Source organism: Lingula anatina, chromosome 4, assembly GCF_051362555.1.
Source record: "Lingula anatina isolate TDL-2025a chromosome 4, LinAna3.0, whole genome shotgun sequence".
Classification (NCBI taxonomy): domain Eukaryota; kingdom Metazoa; phylum Brachiopoda; class Lingulata; order Lingulida; family Lingulidae; genus Lingula; species Lingula anatina.
In genome coordinates, this window is record NC_141770.1 from 22,573,678 (window position 1) to 22,594,092 (window position 20,415).

Genomic DNA, 20,415 nt, shown 5'->3' on the forward strand with positions numbered 1-20,415 from the left:
CCACTGTAAAAATTAATTTCATTGTGCCAGCGTGGGTCGTTGTAATTGTTTTCGTTGACAAACCTCTATAAGTTATTCAACGATTTTGTTTTACGCCACTTTTGTCTCACCGCTCCTCTGTTCAATATCAAATTAGTTAATTTATAATAAAGAGAAATTCGAAAAAGAAAAAATACATTACTATCTGTTTAAATACGATTTTATGAAAATTTCCCGAAGTCATATCTCTATGCCCACACATCATGCAAAGCTACTATTTTTTTCCAATTCAGACCTTAAAAGCTATACAACTCCTCAAATAAAAGTGCCTGGCGTCGATAGTTCCCTCTGAAATGTACTGGAAGGCATGGCATTCTAAATGACTGGTCAGTCATTACAACTAAATCATGAAATTACAGTGGCAGATTTGTCAGCGGGGTCCTGACCCCCCTTTTTGATTTCTCATAAAAAAAAAAAATACAAATAAAAAGGTCTAGTTGAATCACAGTTCTAAACCGTACCAAATGGCGCCATTTGCCCTCTAAAACACCAATTTTTTATCGGCGACCGCGAGCGTGTCCAGAACCTGACGCTAAGGGGTGAGGGTCGGCCTCGCAATCCGAGACTTGTCAATCCCTAAAAAAAAAAAAAAAAAAAAAAAAAAAACTGGACCCCCCCTCCTTTAAAAAATTCAGGATCCGCCCCTGAATTTCTTATTACACAAAATAATCGAATCCAAGCTCATGGGCGGGTCAAGCCATGATTTGCGAGTAGGAGGAATTGCTTTTATTATCAAGGACAATTCATTTTGGTGGGTAATTCCCGTAAAGAGTACCTTTCAAAGCAATAAACATCGCTCGTTACGCGCCCCCCCCCCCCCTCCCCTCGGTTTAACACAAATTCAGCCTCAGGACAATTTTTCGCACGTTGTTTGATGCCCAGCGACGTGATAAGTTGTCACTACACCACCGACAGCCAGAACTAGCCTCCTTTTCATGACTGATAAAATGTCAAATGTCATAGATGCATAGGTCACAGAGCCTGAAATATAGTCCTTCTATTTCAATTAAAAATTATGAACTGAAATGCTTTTGAATGCGTGAATTTACTTCGTATCTTAATGATGTCCTCCACTGTTACTTAATTATTGTTGGCATAGATGAATTTTTCAGTGATTTATAAAAGGTACTTTTAATGCTGAGCGTAGTGATACGAGATATGAAAAGCGGGAAACCAGTGGCATTCAAGATTCTGCGGCAAACGAGGGCGAAATACGGCACACCAATAGGACTCATCAGTACCTGTTAACTGGACAGAAAACACCTTACGGTAATGTCCTCATCGTTTTTATTAATATTTTTTATCAAAATATTACTCGTATTCATAATTATTGTTGGCATTTTAAACAAAATATTAGACTATTCATTTGATAGACGAGAGGCTATTGTTGGGGAAAATGATCATTTGTATCTTTGATAAGGTCATTAACCTTGTTATTTTATAACGTACCTAAAACACCATAAAACTATTTATATGATATTATAGAATACTTCTACACTAGACTGCAATAACGTGAAATGTGTGTTCAAATCAGTTAAGTAATTTTGAATGAATTACAGTCGCAAAATACAAAGTATAACCCATGTATACGTAGACCGTAAAATGCCGCGCTCTACTAGTGCTTGGAGTGCAAGTCACTGTACACTGATATGGGTTATACCCAGGGCCGAATCCCGGATTATTTGAAGGGGGGGGGGGATACGCAGATGCAAAGCCTCCCCCCTCCCCCACTTGGCGTGGGGCCCGATGAAGAGCACCGAAAAATTTTGGTTTTTTAGAGGGCGAATGGTGCCATTTGTTACGGTTTAGAACTATGATTCAGCTAGTTAAAATTCTAATTTCAAGAGGGGACCAGAAATCAAAGGGGGGTGTCAGGACCCCCCTGACCCCCCCTCTAAATCTGCCACTGATACCATGTTTTTCTGTAATTACGGTTGTTAATTTACTCAGCTCCAAACAAAGACTTGCAAGATAAATGAATAATCCAACCCGTGCATAAGAATGATTTTAAAGATACAACCTAGCCTGAGATTGTTTTCCTTTTTGCAGGTTCATGAAATGTCCAGCACACCAACAAACGTGGTAAAGTCTATGGAACAAGATGGAACTGCAAGTACACCAGATCACCATACAAATGGAGCCACCATCCAAATCTCACACAATCCTGATAGAACCTATACCCCAAGAACACATCATACAGGTAGAACCACCATCCAAGCACCACTTGGTCCAAATGGACTCCCTAATCAACCGGAGATGCTTAACAGCGGAGAAACAGTCGAGGACATTCCACCAAAAGATGGGGCCTCTAGCCAAGAAAAGCAACCTACATTTACAGATGAAGTCCCCGTACCCAAAAAGCCCTCAACAGATGGAGACACCATTCAGGTACTTTGTGCCAAGGGAACCAATGCCACAGGAGTGGTTACCGATGTCACCACCAGTGTCACCACCACTGTCACCAGCAGTGTCATCACCACTGTCACCCCATTACAGCATACAGATGGAATGACTGTGACAGTGTCCGACACTCAGCTTGACAGAAGCTCAGTTCATTCTTTGGCAAAAGATACTGATTTGGCCAGAAGCCCAAGTCCTGCTATGGGATCGAAGGCCACTGAAATGCAGACCACCAGTGATAGATATGAAACTAATGACATTGTTGGTAATGAGTTAAAAGCAGAAAAAAAAGAAACAGTGGATACCAACGAGATTGATGTTGTTACCGACAAGATAAGAGAAATAAGAATGGGCATGGATAAACCCAAAGATGAGTTCAGATGTGATGAAAAAGCAAAAGAAGCCACAGAGGCAACAAGTACCTGCCACTCAGGTGCAACATTAGGAGAAGCAGTGTTTGAAACTATCCATGTGTATAAAGATGAGGAGCGTGGTACAGACGTTAGACGAGTTGCAGAAAAAGATGACATGTGTAAGGATAAGGATACACCAGCTGCCATGGAAACATCTGTTGCTAAGGAAAAGCAAGATTCCTTTGAAACACCAGTGAAAGATGGCCATGTTGGAAATGAGGAAAAGCCTTACTTCACACCTACTGGTTTGACTCCCCGTCAGGCGAAACTGGCATGGGATGCCAAAGAAAACCAGTCACCATTACTGATGCAGTACTATCAAAGTGAGTAAAATATAAAAGTCAACATGAAAAGATAAGTCACTCTTGTCCTTAAGTACCAATTTATTACGTTAGTAATAAATCCATGACTCATGACAAGTGTTTTCTATGTCATATAGTGAAAAATAGTTTGATAAAATATAATTGCCCCATAGTGTACAGTATTAAAATTTTTCAGAAAACCATGTGAAGCTTTCCAATACACTTCTTAAGCCCTTTTTAGGCAATTATCAAATTTTCATTTTGGATCTGGGAAGGTACTGTAATAACCTTGTATATAGTCCTATTTAGCCCTCCCTGGTTGACCCTTTTTGAATTACAGACCTTGGGGTATCCAATCTGGAATTTGTCTTGCAATTTCCTCCTGCCCACAAATGGACATTGCTCGACCAATCACTGTGTTTGGATTTGTTGTCTTGTACCATTTCTTATATAAAATATTTAGCAATGTCTTCTTGACATTTCTGAGGGAAACATCAACATCATGCACTTGTATACTCAGGCCTACCCAACTACCAGACTCGGCACCTAAGGATCCTGAATTAACCGGTATATCGGACCACACTACCCGTTTTCAAGGTGTGTGTCAGATCGCATTTCTGAGTATCAGCCAGAACACCGACAGGATGAGCCCTGACATGCTCGGCTGTCACCTTGATTGGATAGTAAACGATTGTCGTAAAATCGCTATATGATTTTAAAACCGGGTGCATAATTTTGAAAGCCGCCTAGATGAACTTTAGACTGCCACATTAATCTAATACAATGCAAAAAAGCCCTATCAAAAGTGGTTAAAACATTCAAACCGAATGTCGTAAAGTCCCCATATATCCCCATAGAGACAATAAAATAGAGTACTCTAAAGTAAGAGTACAGTTTAAGGTTGTTCAGCCGAGTGTGAATGAGCCCGCAGTCGTGCTACAAAATTTGTTCTGGGGTATGATACTCCGAAATGAGATCTGACACACACCTTGAAAACGGGTAGCGTGGTCCGATATACCGGTTAATTCAGGATCCTTAGGTGCCGAGTCTGGTAGTTGGGTAGGCCTGATACTTAAGAGTTTTAGTTATCATTTATAAGGTCAGAATTGGAAAGAAAAGTAACTTTGCAGGATATGTAGACAAAGAAAATATGAATCTTAGGGAGTTTCAAACGCAGGTAGCATACATTTACACATTTTCTTTTCAGACAAGGCACGCCTACCACGCAACCAGAGACCCTCCTTACCTCTGACGTCCATAAGTGACAGTGAAGTCAGCTACTCCCATAATGAAACACTGGAAATATCCACATGCAGCAATTGCCGCTGCCAGATGAATCATTCCAACTACAGTGAAATGGGTTAATGTTTCCATATTCATAAATTCAATATATTTGAAGAAAAGTAATATGCTAGGTTTAATAATTATGTAATAAGATTGGCTTTTAATGGGAATCGCCCTAAAAATTTGTAATGAAAGAGATAAAAGAGAAGAGCATGTTGAAGGGATTGCGTGGACCTGGGTTGGCCCAACTGCTCCATGGTAAGAGTTGGAAGAGAAATTTGTGCACAGCGACATGTATGAGACAATATTTTACATAATCAGTAAAGGTGGGAATAATCCAGATTTATCACAGAGTGCTTCTGTATATAGACACTGCATGTGTCTGTCTGTATCCTGATAACTGTGTCTGTCTATTATGTAGCTGTTGCCACCAGTGCCTGACACATTGTTTTACCCTGAATTTACTGATTCAGCACTATTCATTGGTAAAAAGAAGGGTCCTTTTCAAAAATCAGTATGATCAGATTATTTTTTTTACAAAAGTAATTGATTTCTTGCATGTATTTTTGGTAATAAGTTAATAAGACAGGTTCCTTAAGAAAATCAGCTTCATTGGATTACTTTTACAAATTTGAGTTTTTTTTTTTTTAATATCGTTGCAGTGTTTATTTTGCTGATGATGATGTCACAAGTATTTGCAAATTTTTATGTCTAGTTCTGCATCCAAAAAAGGTCAATTTTCTTGATCCTTATTTTTCTTAAGCTTATCACTTAAATGAAAAAGTGGCAAAATGTTTAATGAAATGGAAGGGCAAATACTGCTGTAACAGTAACCTCACAAGAAAGAATAAAATATTTGACTCATGCTCATTGAAAGCTGCATTAACATTCAAAAAAGTAAAATAAAAAAGGGAGTAGCTATACTGCTGCAAACAGGAAAGGAGTTCAATTGATTATGTATTGCTTTTCACCTTTGAACTTAAAGAATTAGTTTTTATAATGTATATTTTTTCTGGTATTAACTGAATCTTATAAATATTACTTATTTGAATCTTCAAGTATCTCTAACTAACTGTTTACGTTATGTAGAGTTGACTCTTTATACATTGTACGTTTTTTTTCAGATGACACCAACAATGAAAGTGAATGTTGCTGTGCAGAATGTGGTGCCAGCTCATTTACGTCGGTAAGCAGTGACCAATCGAATCCCAGCATTCAGGAAATTAGCCAATCACAAACTGAGGAAATGTCCAGTTCAGAAGATGAAGAAGATGGAGCAGAGGATGAAGTTGCTGAGGATGAAAATAAGAACATGGAAGTGAAATTACCACCCTTCTATACTTTCCACCATCTTAAATATGAAGATAGATACAAGATTTATAAAAATATTTTAGGTAATTAAGGTACATTGGGGTTGCGTTTGGCAATATTGGCCTAGCAAGGGGCACATTTTCAAGGACGTACAAGTAACTACCCGGGTAAATGACAAAAGAGAGCTATTCAGTCCCATTCCTTTATTTTAAGGAGAAAAAATATTAATACTATGGGCCTCAGAAGACTGTTTCATGTCCTTCAAAATGTCCAAAAGTGCACTATTGAAAATGTTATTTTTGAGGGAGAGGTAAGGAGTAAAAAAAACATTCATGAATAAAATGGGGGAGGGGAGGGCTTTATTTTTGATCTGGCAGTGGGCAGAAGAAGAATATGGTGAAAATGGCTTGATACATGCTTTACAAACTATTTCCTTTACTTTTCTCAGTATATTACTTAACTGAAACCCTGGCAATGCTTTTTTTTTTGTGTGTGTGTATGTGTGTGTGTGCTTGAGTGTGCATTGCGTGTCATTTCCTAGAATTATGAGATATGATTGTGCCTCAGGTAACATAGGAATACCTGTCAGGGGTAATCATTTCCATGGGGTTCAGTCACCAATTTTACACCGATTTTAATGACCTACTCAAAAAATTCTCCACGTGTACAGTACATGTACATGCCCCATAAACTTTTCAGCTTACTAGCCATTCAGATCACCAATTTTTCTAAAATGTAATGGGCATTCACTGGTAGGAGTAAGAATTTTAATAAACTATTAAGCCTGGAAATTTCTCCCTGTTGCATCAATATTAGTAATAACTAAACCTATAATGTTCGGACATATGTATCTTTATATTTAGTGGACTGTGCCCCAGAGGACCTACACCAGGCTTTCCAGGAGCACATGATGGAGGCAATGTGGCCGTGTCCATGGAAAGCAGTGTGGTCAAGTTGTATAGCCAGTGAGGAGGATGAAGAAGGCTCTGAAGAAATGTTTGAAGTTCTTGTTTCGGTAATGTTGCTTTTGCAGTTATTTTTTTTTTCGTGTAAGTGGAAGGCTGTAGAGTACCTGGTGGTTTTTCTCCCCTTCCTGGCATGTAAGTGTTATCACAATTTTGCCTCTGGCATGTAACAGAAAATCCTGGCATGTTACAGATACCAGTGGAACATTACAGAAAAGAAAGATGACAAGTTGTGTTGGTATAGAGGGAGGGGGGGGGGACTTATGGTACAAGTTTATTCTTCAAACAATCCTTTCAGATAGAAATTCTGACAATTAAACATGGCTTCAAAAAACTTGAGTCAAATTTAATAGCTGCTGCAAGTATGTATACTGCACATTTTAAATTAATTTACTTTTCAGAGAAAACCATAATTCATTTAGCCTCTTTTGAGATACTGTAACAAGTCGTGTGTATCACAAACATGACTCTGTAGATTTTTAAAAGTCATAACATTATTTTTAATTATCTTTTTTTAATTAAGTTTTTTTCACTATACACAAGCTGGGGCAATGAAAACTCTATTACACCATATACTTATGGTTTTCAGGTTCGGAAAATCTACTTGGACAAAGAGTTTGCCAAGGTCCATCTGGTCCGACCGTTTACCTGTACCAACCCCAAGATGACCCAGTGTGAGTTCTACACCTGGCTCCGGATGGACATGATGAACGTGGTGCCACTGTACGAGATCTATCCCATCAAAGACGAGGGGCTCAATTACCTGGAACCCATAGCTAAAGCCATAGACAGTGCCAGGTATATACTGCTAGATAGTGTGTGTGTGTGTGTGTGTGTGTGTGTGTCACTTTAGGAGATCTATCCCATCAAAAATGAGGGAATCAATAAGATGAGGGAATCAATTAACTGGAACCAGTAGCTAATTATATTAAGCCAGTGACAGTGCCAGGTATGTACTATTAATTAGTTGTGTGTGTGTGTGTGTGTGTGTGTGTGAGAGAGAAAGAGAGAGAGAGCAAACATTTGCTGTATGTATATATTTTTTCTTGACATGTATTACACATTATTTGAAAACCGCTAGCACAAACAAGTTCACTGTCATTCTTATAATCTTTCTAATAATTTAAAAAAATATAATTGCTGTAATCTGGCAATGGCAGGACCAGAAAAAAGACACCATTTCAGTCCAAATATGTGAATCATTGGTATTATATTGTCTATTGGGAAATATTGTATCGACCATGGTTATTATTTTAATATCAAGTTAAAATCACAGTGCCACTGAAAATTGGTTTCTTACCTTTTAATGTGGAAAGTAACGTCTTCTAGGCATTTTAAGGAAAGTGCTCTGAAACTATTTTAAGTTGTTTCTTACAATCATGCCCCAGGCCTCTGAGAAAGTGATGAACTCTCATTTTTTAAACTCTCATTTTTCACTCCTTGTTACACGAAAATCATCTTCATGTAGAAATGGTATGCTGGTAATGGGAGTGGGCTTGAAATATGCTTCACCTTCGAGGATGCACAAATATATATATATATATTATGGAATTCTTTTCTAGATTTTTCTATCAATATTTGTGGAGGTTCTGGGATTCAGAAGAGTCAGATGACTATGAGTGGATATCAAGACACTTAGAAAGAAGATTACGACTGTGAGAAAAATTATTTTATATATCTTTATATATATATATATATATAAAGACATCAAAAGTGCATGATGTTTGAAAGCTGGTCTTTTCTAAGGAATGCGTATTTGCTCAATTTTTTTAAGATTATTTTTTCAAAGTCATGTAATAATTATAAGAAAATAATAATTTGCCAACCCCATCTCTAGAATTTCCAGAATTTTGTTTGGTATACCAATTCATAAATAAGAAATTCAGATCTTTTTTTTTTGTTGGTCGTTTACAGATACTATGACATCCAGGAAGGCAAGGTGCCAGATGCTAGTAACTTTAAAAAACGCTTTGAAACCATGGTGATAGAGGCAAACGAAAAACACTCTGAATTGGTCGACCTCTACTCTGCGGTCAGTATGTCCGACTCGGACACTGACCTCAACGCGACTGACCAGGAATTGACCCAGTGTGCCGATGACCTGAAGGTTCTGAGGGATAAACTGGAAATGATGGAGGACCCTGTTCTAAGGCAAGTTGAATTTTTCACAAAATTATATTATTATGCTATATCACTGACACCTTATTTGGATTATTTTAAAGGGGATATACTTTTTAAAGGGGTCGGTTTCAACTTGAACTAATGTGCATGGTGCAATTGTTGGAGAAAAGGCTTCAAGTGCTTGTCATTTTTTTCTCCAGCATGCTGATATCACAGAGAAAGAGAGAGAGGAGGATTGTTGATGTGAAATAAATCATAGACATGAGAGGCAGTTCTTAGGTCCAGACTTAATTTCATTAGATGTTCAAACAAAAAAGTACAAGTCATGCAAGTAAAACACTAAAGAATGTTAAGCATGTTTCATACCACACTATTTAATCGTCTTATTGAGTTATGATATGGGAAGGCCCTTCTTTATTGTGGTCTCTATACAATAGAATACTTTAGAAATATATATATATATATGCTAATGGTTTATATAGGGTCAGTACATGCAATACAATGGGGGTTCTTAGAAAAGTGACTATTAGTGATGTGTACATGGAATAAAGCAGTCAGACGGAGACAGATGTCTGAAGCTTGCAATGCTAAGGTGAGATGAACATGTAACATCTCAGAGTTATAATTTTTCATACCACACTATTTAATCGTCTTATTGAGTTATGATACATGCAGCATTTGCCATTCAAAGTAATGCACCAAGCAAAACTCTGAACAGACAAATCTCTTAAGGGGTCATAAAGGGTGAAAATGTTATGAATTGACCAATTTTGTACAATATTTCTGAAACTGCTTCAACAAGACCATGTCTTGTATCTTCATTAGGTAGTGACATTGACAATTCTTGTCCATGCAGATTAAGGCTGAATAAAAAAAAAAAAGATGTAGATCAGAAAAACATAAGTTCTAATTATTAGCATACTGGGTATATGCTTGAAGCTATTAGCCAGTTGGGGGTATAATGAAAATAATAGAAATAATAATCAAAATTTGGCACAATATGGCACTGGTCTGACGATTATCACCGTTTTTAATCAAGATAGAAAATCTTACAAAGTGTCCAAGAAACATTTCAAGGTTATGGCTTAACACTTAATTAACAACTTTAATAATGAGAATGCTTGCACTTCAGGTTACAGGTCCTGGGAACAGTTGAAGATGCAGACAAGTAGAAAGCCCACTTCCTACTGTCCCTCTACCCTAGCCATTTGACAGTTGGAGGCATGCATTGCACAATGAAGTTTCATATAGCAAAGAAATGAATTTTCTTGGAAATTTTTTTGCTTTGTAAAGGTCTTACTTATTCACTTGTTGTGTGCCTTAAATAACAACAAGAGATCACTGACACAACTCGGGCTGCATTCTAACTGAGATCCTCTCTGAAATTTGGCTGATTTCCTTGATGAAGATTGACTTTTTTATAGGACTTGACCAGTCATTATCTCATGTTCTTGACGTTAATGTTCACACCAATAATGAAGGTTTTCAGAAGTCTTTCAACTATATTGCCAGGTGAAGGGAGCCAGCAGGTGAGTGTGTACAGACAAATCTTAGGCTGGCTTCAGTGTCAGGGAAATACTTCAATTACCAATTTGAACCTACTTTAATTACCAGTATCTGAAATAATTATTCATTAACAGATTTACTGCACGGGACTGATAATTGATTGGCTCTTCGAATAAAAGGATTATTGCACGTGTGGTCCACTTATTACAAGAGGAGTGTGCTTGCCTCTGTTTTAATTGCTTCAGTATGTTTCATGCCTCTCTTGCATATTGGCCATAAGCTAATGGTTTTTTTAATTTTTTGGACTAGTGTTTGATAATTTTCACTTACTGTGAGGTTATCTAGCACCTAAGTTTAGATTTATTTTCGGACTGGAGTTATTTTGTGAAACCAACTTCTTGGTCATGTTATTTAGATCAAGATATAAGTATGTTCAATTTAATCTGCACGATGGTGTTACATATTAAAAATAATGTGAACTCCTAGTACACATGGCATTGTACAGGCATGGTTATAGAAAAAAAAATTAACTGGTAATAGGTATATATATTTTTCTTGGCAGTTTTCATTCCTTAGGACTCCCAAGAACCCCCATTGTAAGGTCATTTCTACCAAGGAGTTATAACAGACTCCTTGTTTCTACCCACTCTTCTCCACATCATGCTAAATTATTTCTGTTACAATAATAGTTGTAAACTACTGATACTTTGCCAAAAAAATCATTGTACATGTAAAGTAACAGCAACTTAACCAAAGGCATTTACTAATTTTCCATTGTAGCCTGTCTATAAGGACCTGCTGCCAGTCCCATTTTCTTGAATCTCGTGGATTTCTTCATACTATTATTGAAAAGCAATTATGAAGCTCCAGGTTCATGTTGCTTCAAAAATGATGCCATGTAATAAGATCATGTTTGTAACAGATATTATAGTCAACTGATGATACATTGCAAATGAATTTATAGTAAATAACCTTGATTAACATTTAATAATGATCTTGTTTTGACTACGTCTATGATTATGTGGCTAATTTAGGGCCAATTACATTATCACCCTAACTCCAATTACTGGAGTTTGGGTGATAATGATCAATTCTCATGAACTTATTTAGTTATTTCCCCTACATGCTACACTCTTACGCAAATATTGGGCTTTCAGCTGAAAGTAGGCTTAAAAGATGGAACTTAGTTTAAGATTTTTATAGTCCCATTTTTCACTTACGTGGAAAAGGGAAAAAAAAATATTTATTTTGCACATATATACTAGTACTTGAAATTATTCTTTTTATACTAGCATGTTATACATTAATAAAACCACAAAAATATTCATATTACATTTCTTGCATGTTTATTAGATGTTCATTATTGTAAAATTGTTACAAAACATTGCTATATATATTTTTTGTTATATCATTGCCAATAAACTTTATTTTCTGTATGTTTCTCCACTGTTATCTCTTGACTCCTGATAAAATTGACATAAAAAAGGAATTATTAACAATAAGCTCTTTAATCTGATGAAAAACGTGATTTAAGAAATCCTGCCTAACTGCCCCACATGGTCCTGTTTATTAATAAGATGCACATGTGACAACATAATTATTTCTTCAACAAATTGTGCTTGAGAAGCCAAACAATCTCGAGACCAAAACGCAATCCACTAATTAAATCTCACCACAAACAAATCGCTACCCATTTACTTCTAGAGCATATGTTGCCTGAAAGAAAACTTGGCATGACGTCAAGCTCCTCTGGTTGTAATTAACTTGAAATTACAAATAAAATTTAAAGAATATAAATAAAAGTGTCTTGTCCACAATGTAGTAGGCTTTGCCCACTGTAAGGTGGATTTATTTGAGTGGCTTTATCGCGGGATTTCCAATCTAGGTCTGCCTGGTAAAAAGGAACTTTACCTATGTTGGGGGGGAATTATTTGATTGATTTTATCAAGGGATTCCTAATCTCGTCTTGCCACATCAAAAGAACCAATATGCTGCTGTCTTCTACTACTGCCCACATTATCAATAAGATTGTTCTTGGTTCCAAGGAATTGAATTTGCTGATGTTTTAGTGACAGTAATCACTTTATTTGGAACAAAACTTTGGTGAATACCCACCATTTATAACCGGGTCATTCCTCCAAATACTACCCTGTGTGGGAATCTTTCACAGGTCTACATGTACCAACACACAACAACCTGTATGCATTCAGCCCAATGCTGCTCTTGTGACAAGAGTGAAATGTAACCATTTCACTACAATTTTGTTCCAAAGTAAGTGATTACTATCACTAAAACATCACCAAATATTGTGTCCACTTATAGCCTGTTCTGACAATTTCTCTTCTTCACTGGTCATCTCAATTACACATCCAGTTCAGTCCATGTTTTCTGTCCGACTCAATATTCTGACCATTTGTGGGGCATCCACAGGTGTCGCACAGTCACCGCATATAATGAACCACCTTCCTGTTATTCAAATATCTAATAAAGCTGATAACCTCTGATTTCTCCACCCCTGACCAGTGGTCAAATGTCATCAGGTTCTTTCCAGTCCTCGGCTGCCCACGCAGGTAATTCTGTACTAAAGTCGAACAATGATCCTGCCTAAAAAATTATAATACCAAAGATTATGTTATAGTCTACTTGCAGTCATTGGTGGTTCAATTATTAAGATACATGACAAAGTGAGCAGCTGCCTTGCAAAAAACACCATATGTTAACTTCATGTTCCTTTATTTATTTGAATTCTTTAATTTATAAAGTATCACGTCAGTGGTGGTGGTTAATTGTAAGAACAAAATAGTCAGTATGTGGTCAGTATTTCGATAGGTGTGCTGACCAAGCACATTCGCTACACCTCATTTGCACAATTTCATAATAGGCAAAAAAAAAAAAAAAAAAAAAAAAAACAATTCAATATCCGATCACTTATTAAATTTTCTTTTGAGGGTGGTGTATACTTATATTTTTCTCACCTTGTATCTGAGTGCGTGAAGATACATGACCAGTTCTGGCCCGGGTCTGGGGTCCCTGGTCTTTATTTTACAGTCAGTACAGTTGGGATCGACAACCAATTTAGCAGGGTCAAAAGCTGGTCTTAAAACAGCTGTTCTTTTGTCATCAGAAACACTGGATGCTTCAGAACCCGATGTCAATTTTTTTATAATTTCATCACTAATTGCAGTCTGGGGTGTGTCTAATTCCACCTCAGTTTTTCTCTTTTTCTGAGGTGGTTCTCTGGAATCTGCAGATAAACTTGCACTAAGTTCCGAGTCTTTAGGGTCACAAAATGCATGACCTTCACCCTGAGGAAATATTTGACCTTGGCTTTGTGTGGCTGAATTATTTACTGCATATTTCTTCTCCCCCTCTGTATTTGCAGAAGCTTTATTACAGTCACTATTCCTGTCCTCTTGCTCATCCAAAGTCCCTCTGTCTATGTTTCCATTTTTATCCTCTTCAAAAATGTTTTCTGTATTATGGTTGTCAACAATGAAGTTGGAGCGGGCATGCTTCTTCATGAGATCATTGATAAGCTGTTTTGAAAAAAAAAAAAAAGAAAATGTGATGTAAAGGAGAGTAAGCTTACCCATTCAACAGAATAAGAGAATACTCACATAACTGCAACAGGAATTAGTATACTTGCACTTTCTGGTTTCACACTTAAAATTTTTTTAATAAATCAATGGAGGTCACGTGGTCTAAAGACAAGCTCAGAATAATAGCTATAACTGCCATTTTTGTGGTAAAACAGAATATATTATATTTCTATGAGTTATTCACAATGTTTTTATTGTGAAATATAGATCTCATATGAAGACTTATTATCCCATTAATCTATATCTGTTTCTCTGGCATACCTGTTCTTCAGATTTCCCCCAGTCTCCCCCCTTGCCTTTATGTGGACCCCACACTGCTCCATTGTATGCATAGTCATTTGTTATGGGGTAGCCTAAGAATGAGAATTACCATGAGAATATGGCTGATCTTGATAAGTAAAATGTACTGAAATTAAAGTTTTTATTAATCCAGTTTTTTTTAACTAAGATAAATATGACATTATAATAAGGCTGAAAAATTAGGCTGAAACATAGTGACTTCCATTTCAAACATAAGCTCTAGAAAAAGAAATAATTACAATTCCACCGTTATGCAAATTAAAAGGTATCTCATCAATCCATGGTAAAAGGTAAATATTGGAATAACAAATAATCTTCTACATCTTAAAGAGGATTTCTGTTTATTCCCTTTTGTCACCATTTTTTTAAATATAAAAATGGGCATCTTAGAAAAATACAAATTATGCCATAAAAAAACAAAACTCTATGTAGAAGAAAATCTTCCAGAGTTCAACTCACCCAGGTACTGCAGGTGAACTCTGATCTGGTGGGTTCTTCCAGTGTGAGGACGGCCTGTTGACATCAAAATAAAGTTAACTGCATTTTAAACAAGGTGTTTCTGTGTGATGGAAAACAGTTTTAATGCTGTTTGTCACTAAGGGTGCATTCCCAGAGATTTAGATCGATCCAGAGATTTAGATTTAGATTGACCTAACTCCCTGGGGGTTCATGCTAAATTGCAGTCAGCCAAGCGCGCACCATAGTTAATTACCCCCTTACAGCTTTTAGTAGGCGGGACAGATGCTTAAGCCAGCTAAGCTGACAGTAATATAGTGAGACTCCCCACAGGGATAGATCGATCTAACATCTATGGGAATGGGGTCTAAGTGTATGCATATTTATCACCTATAGGGAATCCATGAACCTTTTCTTTATAAATATCTATAATGTAAAAAATTATTGAACAGGATGAGTTATGAACATATCAAAATGCAGCAAACACACTTGCATTGACAGATTTCAGGATAGACAAAAAGAGAAAAGGTGATAACACTACATCCATGCACTATTTTCCAGAGTACCTTTCAGTCTGCAGGGTTAACTCAAGCCATAGAATTAAAACCTGGTCAGCTAAATTTTGTATGTGCAGTGGTCACCATTTCTGCCAGAAGATTGTAAGTATGAAACCATGACGGCTTGAAGAATCAATAGCAGACCAATAAATTATAGGGCACAGACTGTACTTATGATGTACTCACATTTCACCACACTTGTTTTGCCATTGTAACTCATCCTCTGGAAGGTGGTTTTGCTCTCCTTCCCGTTTGGGTCCACCTTGTACAATCCCACCTTGTATGACAGTATCCCCAGGGGCTGGGCACACACTATCTCTCCACTGTAAGTGTCCATACAAATGTTTAATGATTAAAGGGATAACATCTCTTCGCATGAGATCCATATTTCACAATAAATACATTGTAAACATCTCATAGAAATATAATAAATTCTATTTTACTTCCAAAATGGCATGTTTACAAATATTTCAAAAATTATAGGGAAATTTGATCATGGTATACTTAGCACAACGAAGACACTTTGGGTGTAAAACATTTTTTACAAGTTACATGCTCATTCCAGTCAGTAAATGTCCATACACTTCCTGCTTTTACCAGTGAAAAAATCTGTTGCACTAGATTTTATCGAGATAAATGACAACTCACGTTACAATATTATGGGGAACGTACAGTATACTACTAGATAACAGCAGTAGAAGAATGGCCTATGAGGATTATTTCACAGTATACAGGTGAACTTTCTCAATTTCATGCTTGTCAGCATGGTCATGCATGAAATGGGATGAGAAGTAAAGAGAATCCAGTACAAGTTGAAAATCACCTGATTGCTATACTTGAAATTTCAAAGTCTTGAGTCCATTTGGAAATGAATGGAATCTTGGCAACTGCCTAGCAATAAACACACAGATAAAAGGATTCTGTCTAAGGTTCCAAACCCAGACACAGACTTAAATACAATTTTCACCAATGTTTTCCAGCACTTGTGCTCCTCTATAGGAGTGGCTAAGAATTAAGGCTGCCCAATAGGGAAAATATCACAAATATCCCACCTAGGAAATTCTCCGTCCACTCTACACACGTATTCCTTCTCTACTTCTCTGTTGGCCACCAGCTGGGACACTGTGTTGGTCATTGTGTGATTCTTGGCAAAGATGACCAGTCCAGAGGTGAGCCGATCTAACCGATACGTTGCTGAAATGATAAAATAAATAATGATCACCAGAATACATGTGTGTAGAATAGTGACTTCTGGTGGCTGTTCAAAAAGTTCAAAGCCTCACCCATAAAGGAGGGATACAGCTAAACATGTCTGGAGCAGTAATAAACACACTACACACTACAATTTCCTACAAAACACACATCACTAATGTAGATTTCTGTCTTAATTTCCACAATAAAATGATGAATAGATATATGATATCAAAATTGTGGGTTTTTTCCCATACTTATAAACCTTACTTAATCCTAAGTTCACATAAAAGGATTCAATAATACTAGACTTCTGAAGTGATAAAACAACAGTTTGACATCGGAGCAAGTATCACTGCTATTCAACAGAAAAATGATGATTGCCCCACAGGGCTGGTCACTTAACAGTTGATATCTGGCTGCCAGACCTGTTGAAGATTGGTGGTGTCCATCTCAACCTCTGCTTTTTGCTTTTAACTTTATTTATTACTTCTCAAGTCCAGTATTAGATTTACTTCTCCCTCATGAGTTATGTGACATCACACTTCTGGATTAATCAGAACATTTGCTCTTACTCCGGAGTTGTGTGTATCCATATTCCTTCCCAAGAATGTAGAACAAAGAGTTGTGTCTGTACTGGCCACAGGGATGGATGGGTATGGAACTGGGTTTATTGACAGCCACAAAGTCCCCCGTCTCAGCCACAATCTGAATGGGGTCTGCGCATACTGGTTTCTCATGCCTAAATGAAATTTATTCTAGGCTAGCCACAATTAAATGACATTTAAACATGTGCATTTACTGTATTGTCTTATGCTATTTATTCAGGGTTGTCGACATTACATTACTTGAAATTAATAGATTTTGTTATCAACAAATATGTTCTCAACAATAGGTAGTCTAACAAATATGTTCTCAACAATAGGTAGTCTAAGCTACCATTACCATACCAATGAAATTTATTCTAGGCTAGCCACAATTAAATGACATTTAAACATGTGCATTTACTGTATTGTCTTATGCTATTTATTCAGGGTTGTCGACATTACATTACTTGAAATTAATAGATTTTGTTATCAACAAATATGTTCTCAACAATAGGTAGTCTAACAAATATGTTCTCAACAATAGGTAGTCTAAGCTACCATTACCATAATTTAATTTCATTTTAAATTAAACATATTTTTATGTATTTATTTATTACACTTTTCACTGTTACAACATACCATTACAAACTGCAGTCTTATACTTTAAACAATGCATGGTTTTACAACAAAGTCAGTGTGCAGCACTGTCTGTGCATGATGAGAATTTCAGAAGTGTTCCTTTTTGTAAACAGAGATAGAAACAAATATGTTCTCAACAATAGGTAGTCTAACAAATATGTTCTCAACAATAGGTAGTCTAAGCTACCATTACCATACCAATGAAATTTATTCTAGGCTAGCCACAATTAAATGACATTTAAACATGTGCATTTACTGTATTGTCTTATGCTATTTATTCAGGGTTGTCGACATTACATTACTTGAAATTAATAGATTTTGTTATCAACAAATATGTTCTCAACAATAGGTAGTCTAACAAATATGTTCTCAACAATAGGTAGTCTAAGCTACCATTACCATAATTTAATTTCATTTTAAATTAAACATATTTTTATGTATTTATTTATTACACTTTTCACTGTTACAACATACCATTACAAACTGCAGTCTTATACTTTAAACAATGCATGGTTTTACAACAAAGTCAGTGTGCAGCACTGTCTGTGCATGATGAGAATTTCAGAAGTGTTCCTTTTTGTAAACAGAGATAGAAACTCTGCACACTGATTGAAAGACAATAGTCCACAGTTCAAATGTGGAAATCAACAGTGAGTGTAAGTCTTGAGCGCAGTCAGCACAAAGTAGTAAATTATACTGATGTGCCCTTTATTTGACTTTCCTTCCCAGGTTTCAAGCCATTGTTTCTTTAAGGGAGCTGAAACAGTTACTTACCTGTGCAAGGTGTGATTAAGTCTGTCATTTGGTTTGAATACATAGTCCACACTGGCTGGTTTGTCATTGACACACAACTTGCCACTCTCAATTGCCTTCAACTAAAAATAATTAAATAAATGAATAAATAAAGTTTTCATTTATTAACTTCTTCAAACAAACCACCTTTCCAACATCCATGCCAGAGTATTTGTTTTAGCTTAGAAGTAAGTAGAAACTTTGTCCAAATCAACAAACAAGGTGACAATCAATACAACCGACTTTCTTAAGCCCTGTTTAATCACGTCAGGTCACAAGCAAAAATCATTAAAAGCCACCCAATTACTTATTTTTCACCTTTTTTAAAGACAGTGAAACTGTAAGTTGTACAAATACCTGACATTAGCCTATCATCAATATCGCAAACTAAAGTTAAGGTTACTTATGACAATTCATGTAAACTGACCACATCATCATTACTATAGTGGTTGAATTCTTCAGCGAATACATCCACAAGTCTTCTTCCATACCATCTCTCTTTGCTCCAGGTGTTAAAGGTGTAGTAGTATGGATACAACTTACGTAAGCCTATACAAAATAAAGTATTGCAATAATACTAATACTAATAAGTGCTATACAATAATACTAATAATGCCTATTAACTTCAAGCACAACAATGAAACTAAGATTTTTTACATTCAGCATTTAAGTTACTGACCAAAACTATTTTCTGTATCCAATAAAGTTTTCAAAAATTTTGGAAGCAATTTTTTAGGGGTTACTATCAAAATATTTACAGTATATGGGAAGCACATTAAATAGGTTTTGTGGCTTCGATTCAATGTGCATTTAAAATGTTATAAAATATACAAGAAAATCATTAGATCATGACCTTTTTTACAGGACTGCTAGCCCAGGTTCCTCAACTTAAAAAACTTAAATCTAAATCTAAAAATCTTAAATGCTGTCTTGATATCCATAGACATGTACAAGTAATATTACCAGTTCCTTATCAATCATTGTACCATATTGCATTACAAAAACAACACTGCTGCATCATTGAAACTTTATTCTCATCTTTACCATTCTCAAAATAATATTCAGTTTCAGCCAGAGTAGTGTCCGTAAAGCAAGTTTGTTCTTTGGGTGGTTTATTTTTCTTCTTCTCTCTCTCTTTCTCCTTATATTTTTCTCGTCTTAATTTCTGAAATAACAAATTATATTACAACCTTATTACTGATAAAATCAGATTTCAAGTACTAGTAAATGGACATATCATGAATGAACAAAATCCTTTCAACTGATCAGTGTTTAAAATTGGTACTACCTCCTTCTTTATCAAAATGTTACTAGTAGTGATTTATTTTAATTATAAAGGTATATCACAATTTTTGCAGTTAAAAAACTTCAATATCTTTGTTGCTTGTAGGAATATTTTAAAAATTCCAAAAGAATTCATCTGTTTTTTGTATTACCTTTCAGAAGATATAAGTATAATAATTTTCTGATCAGTTTGAAAAATTTTCTGATATACACCTACATTTTGTATGGAGATTGGAGAGATATTAAGATGTCAAAATATTATAAAATGTACAAACCAAAGTTAAAACTTAGAACTGCAGTTTGTAAGCTTGATTTCTTCCTAACAATATTTTTTTTACCTTACCTTTTTCATGGCTTTTTTGGACAGGGGTTTTGCATCTGTTACAGGAGGCATTTCACCGGGCGACTCACGTGGAGCCGAGGTTGTTGACTGCATCTTGTCTTCGGGAGAATCGACTAGACTTGCTGCAATTTTTCTTGCTTCTTCCATACCCTTGCGATTAATTTCTGGTAAGAAAGATCGTGAAAAGCTGATTAATTTTTTAATAAATCGTGAGCCAAACATTTAAACACTTGCATTCGATATAATAAAATTCCGTTTCCAAAATGCGAGCCCAGGTTCCAGCTTGTATTGTATGCGGATCCTAATTTCTATTCTTCTTTTACTAA

General features: G+C 36.1%; 2 protein-coding genes across 5 annotated transcripts; one reads left to right on the forward strand and one right to left on the reverse strand.

Annotated features, from left to right (window-relative positions):
- Window positions 1-1,169: 1,169 nt before the first annotated feature.
- On the forward strand, window positions 1,170-11,777 carry LOC106163647 (uncharacterized). Of its 4 annotated transcripts, XM_087011814.1 has the most exons (10): window positions 1,170-1,308; window positions 2,089-3,175; window positions 4,362-4,514; window positions 5,563-5,832; window positions 6,613-6,764; window positions 7,304-7,512; window positions 8,277-8,369; window positions 8,629-8,865; window positions 9,318-9,427; window positions 9,968-11,777. In XM_087011814.1, the coding sequence occupies exons 2-9, from the start codon at window positions 2,098-2,100 to the stop codon at window positions 9,382-9,384; spliced, it is 2,259 nt and encodes a 752-aa protein (XP_086867940.1). In that variant the 5' UTR covers window positions 1,170-1,308; window positions 2,089-2,097; the 3' UTR covers window positions 9,385-9,427; window positions 9,968-11,777. The 4 variants fall into 4 exon arrangements, with proteins under 4 accessions (XP_086867940.1, XP_013396758.2, XP_086867942.1 ...); XM_013541304.2 differs by lacking the exon at window positions 9,318-9,427; XM_087011816.1 differs by lacking the exon at window positions 4,362-4,514.
- LOC106163631 (pseudouridylate synthase RPUSD2) lies at window positions 11,671-20,398 on the reverse strand. The gene is made up of 11 exons (XM_087011818.1): window positions 20,090-20,398; window positions 19,507-19,627; window positions 18,890-19,011; window positions 18,445-18,545; window positions 17,020-17,186; window positions 16,306-16,447; window positions 15,440-15,576; window positions 14,700-14,753; window positions 14,202-14,293; window positions 13,317-13,877; window positions 11,671-12,945 (listed from the first exon to the last, which is right to left on the reverse strand). Exons 1-11 carry the CDS (start codon window positions 20,309-20,311, stop codon window positions 12,868-12,870), a joined length of 1,797 nt encoding a protein of 598 aa, XP_086867944.1. The 5' UTR covers window positions 20,312-20,398; the 3' UTR covers window positions 11,671-12,867.
- Between the last annotated feature and the right edge of the window lie 17 nt (window positions 20,399-20,415).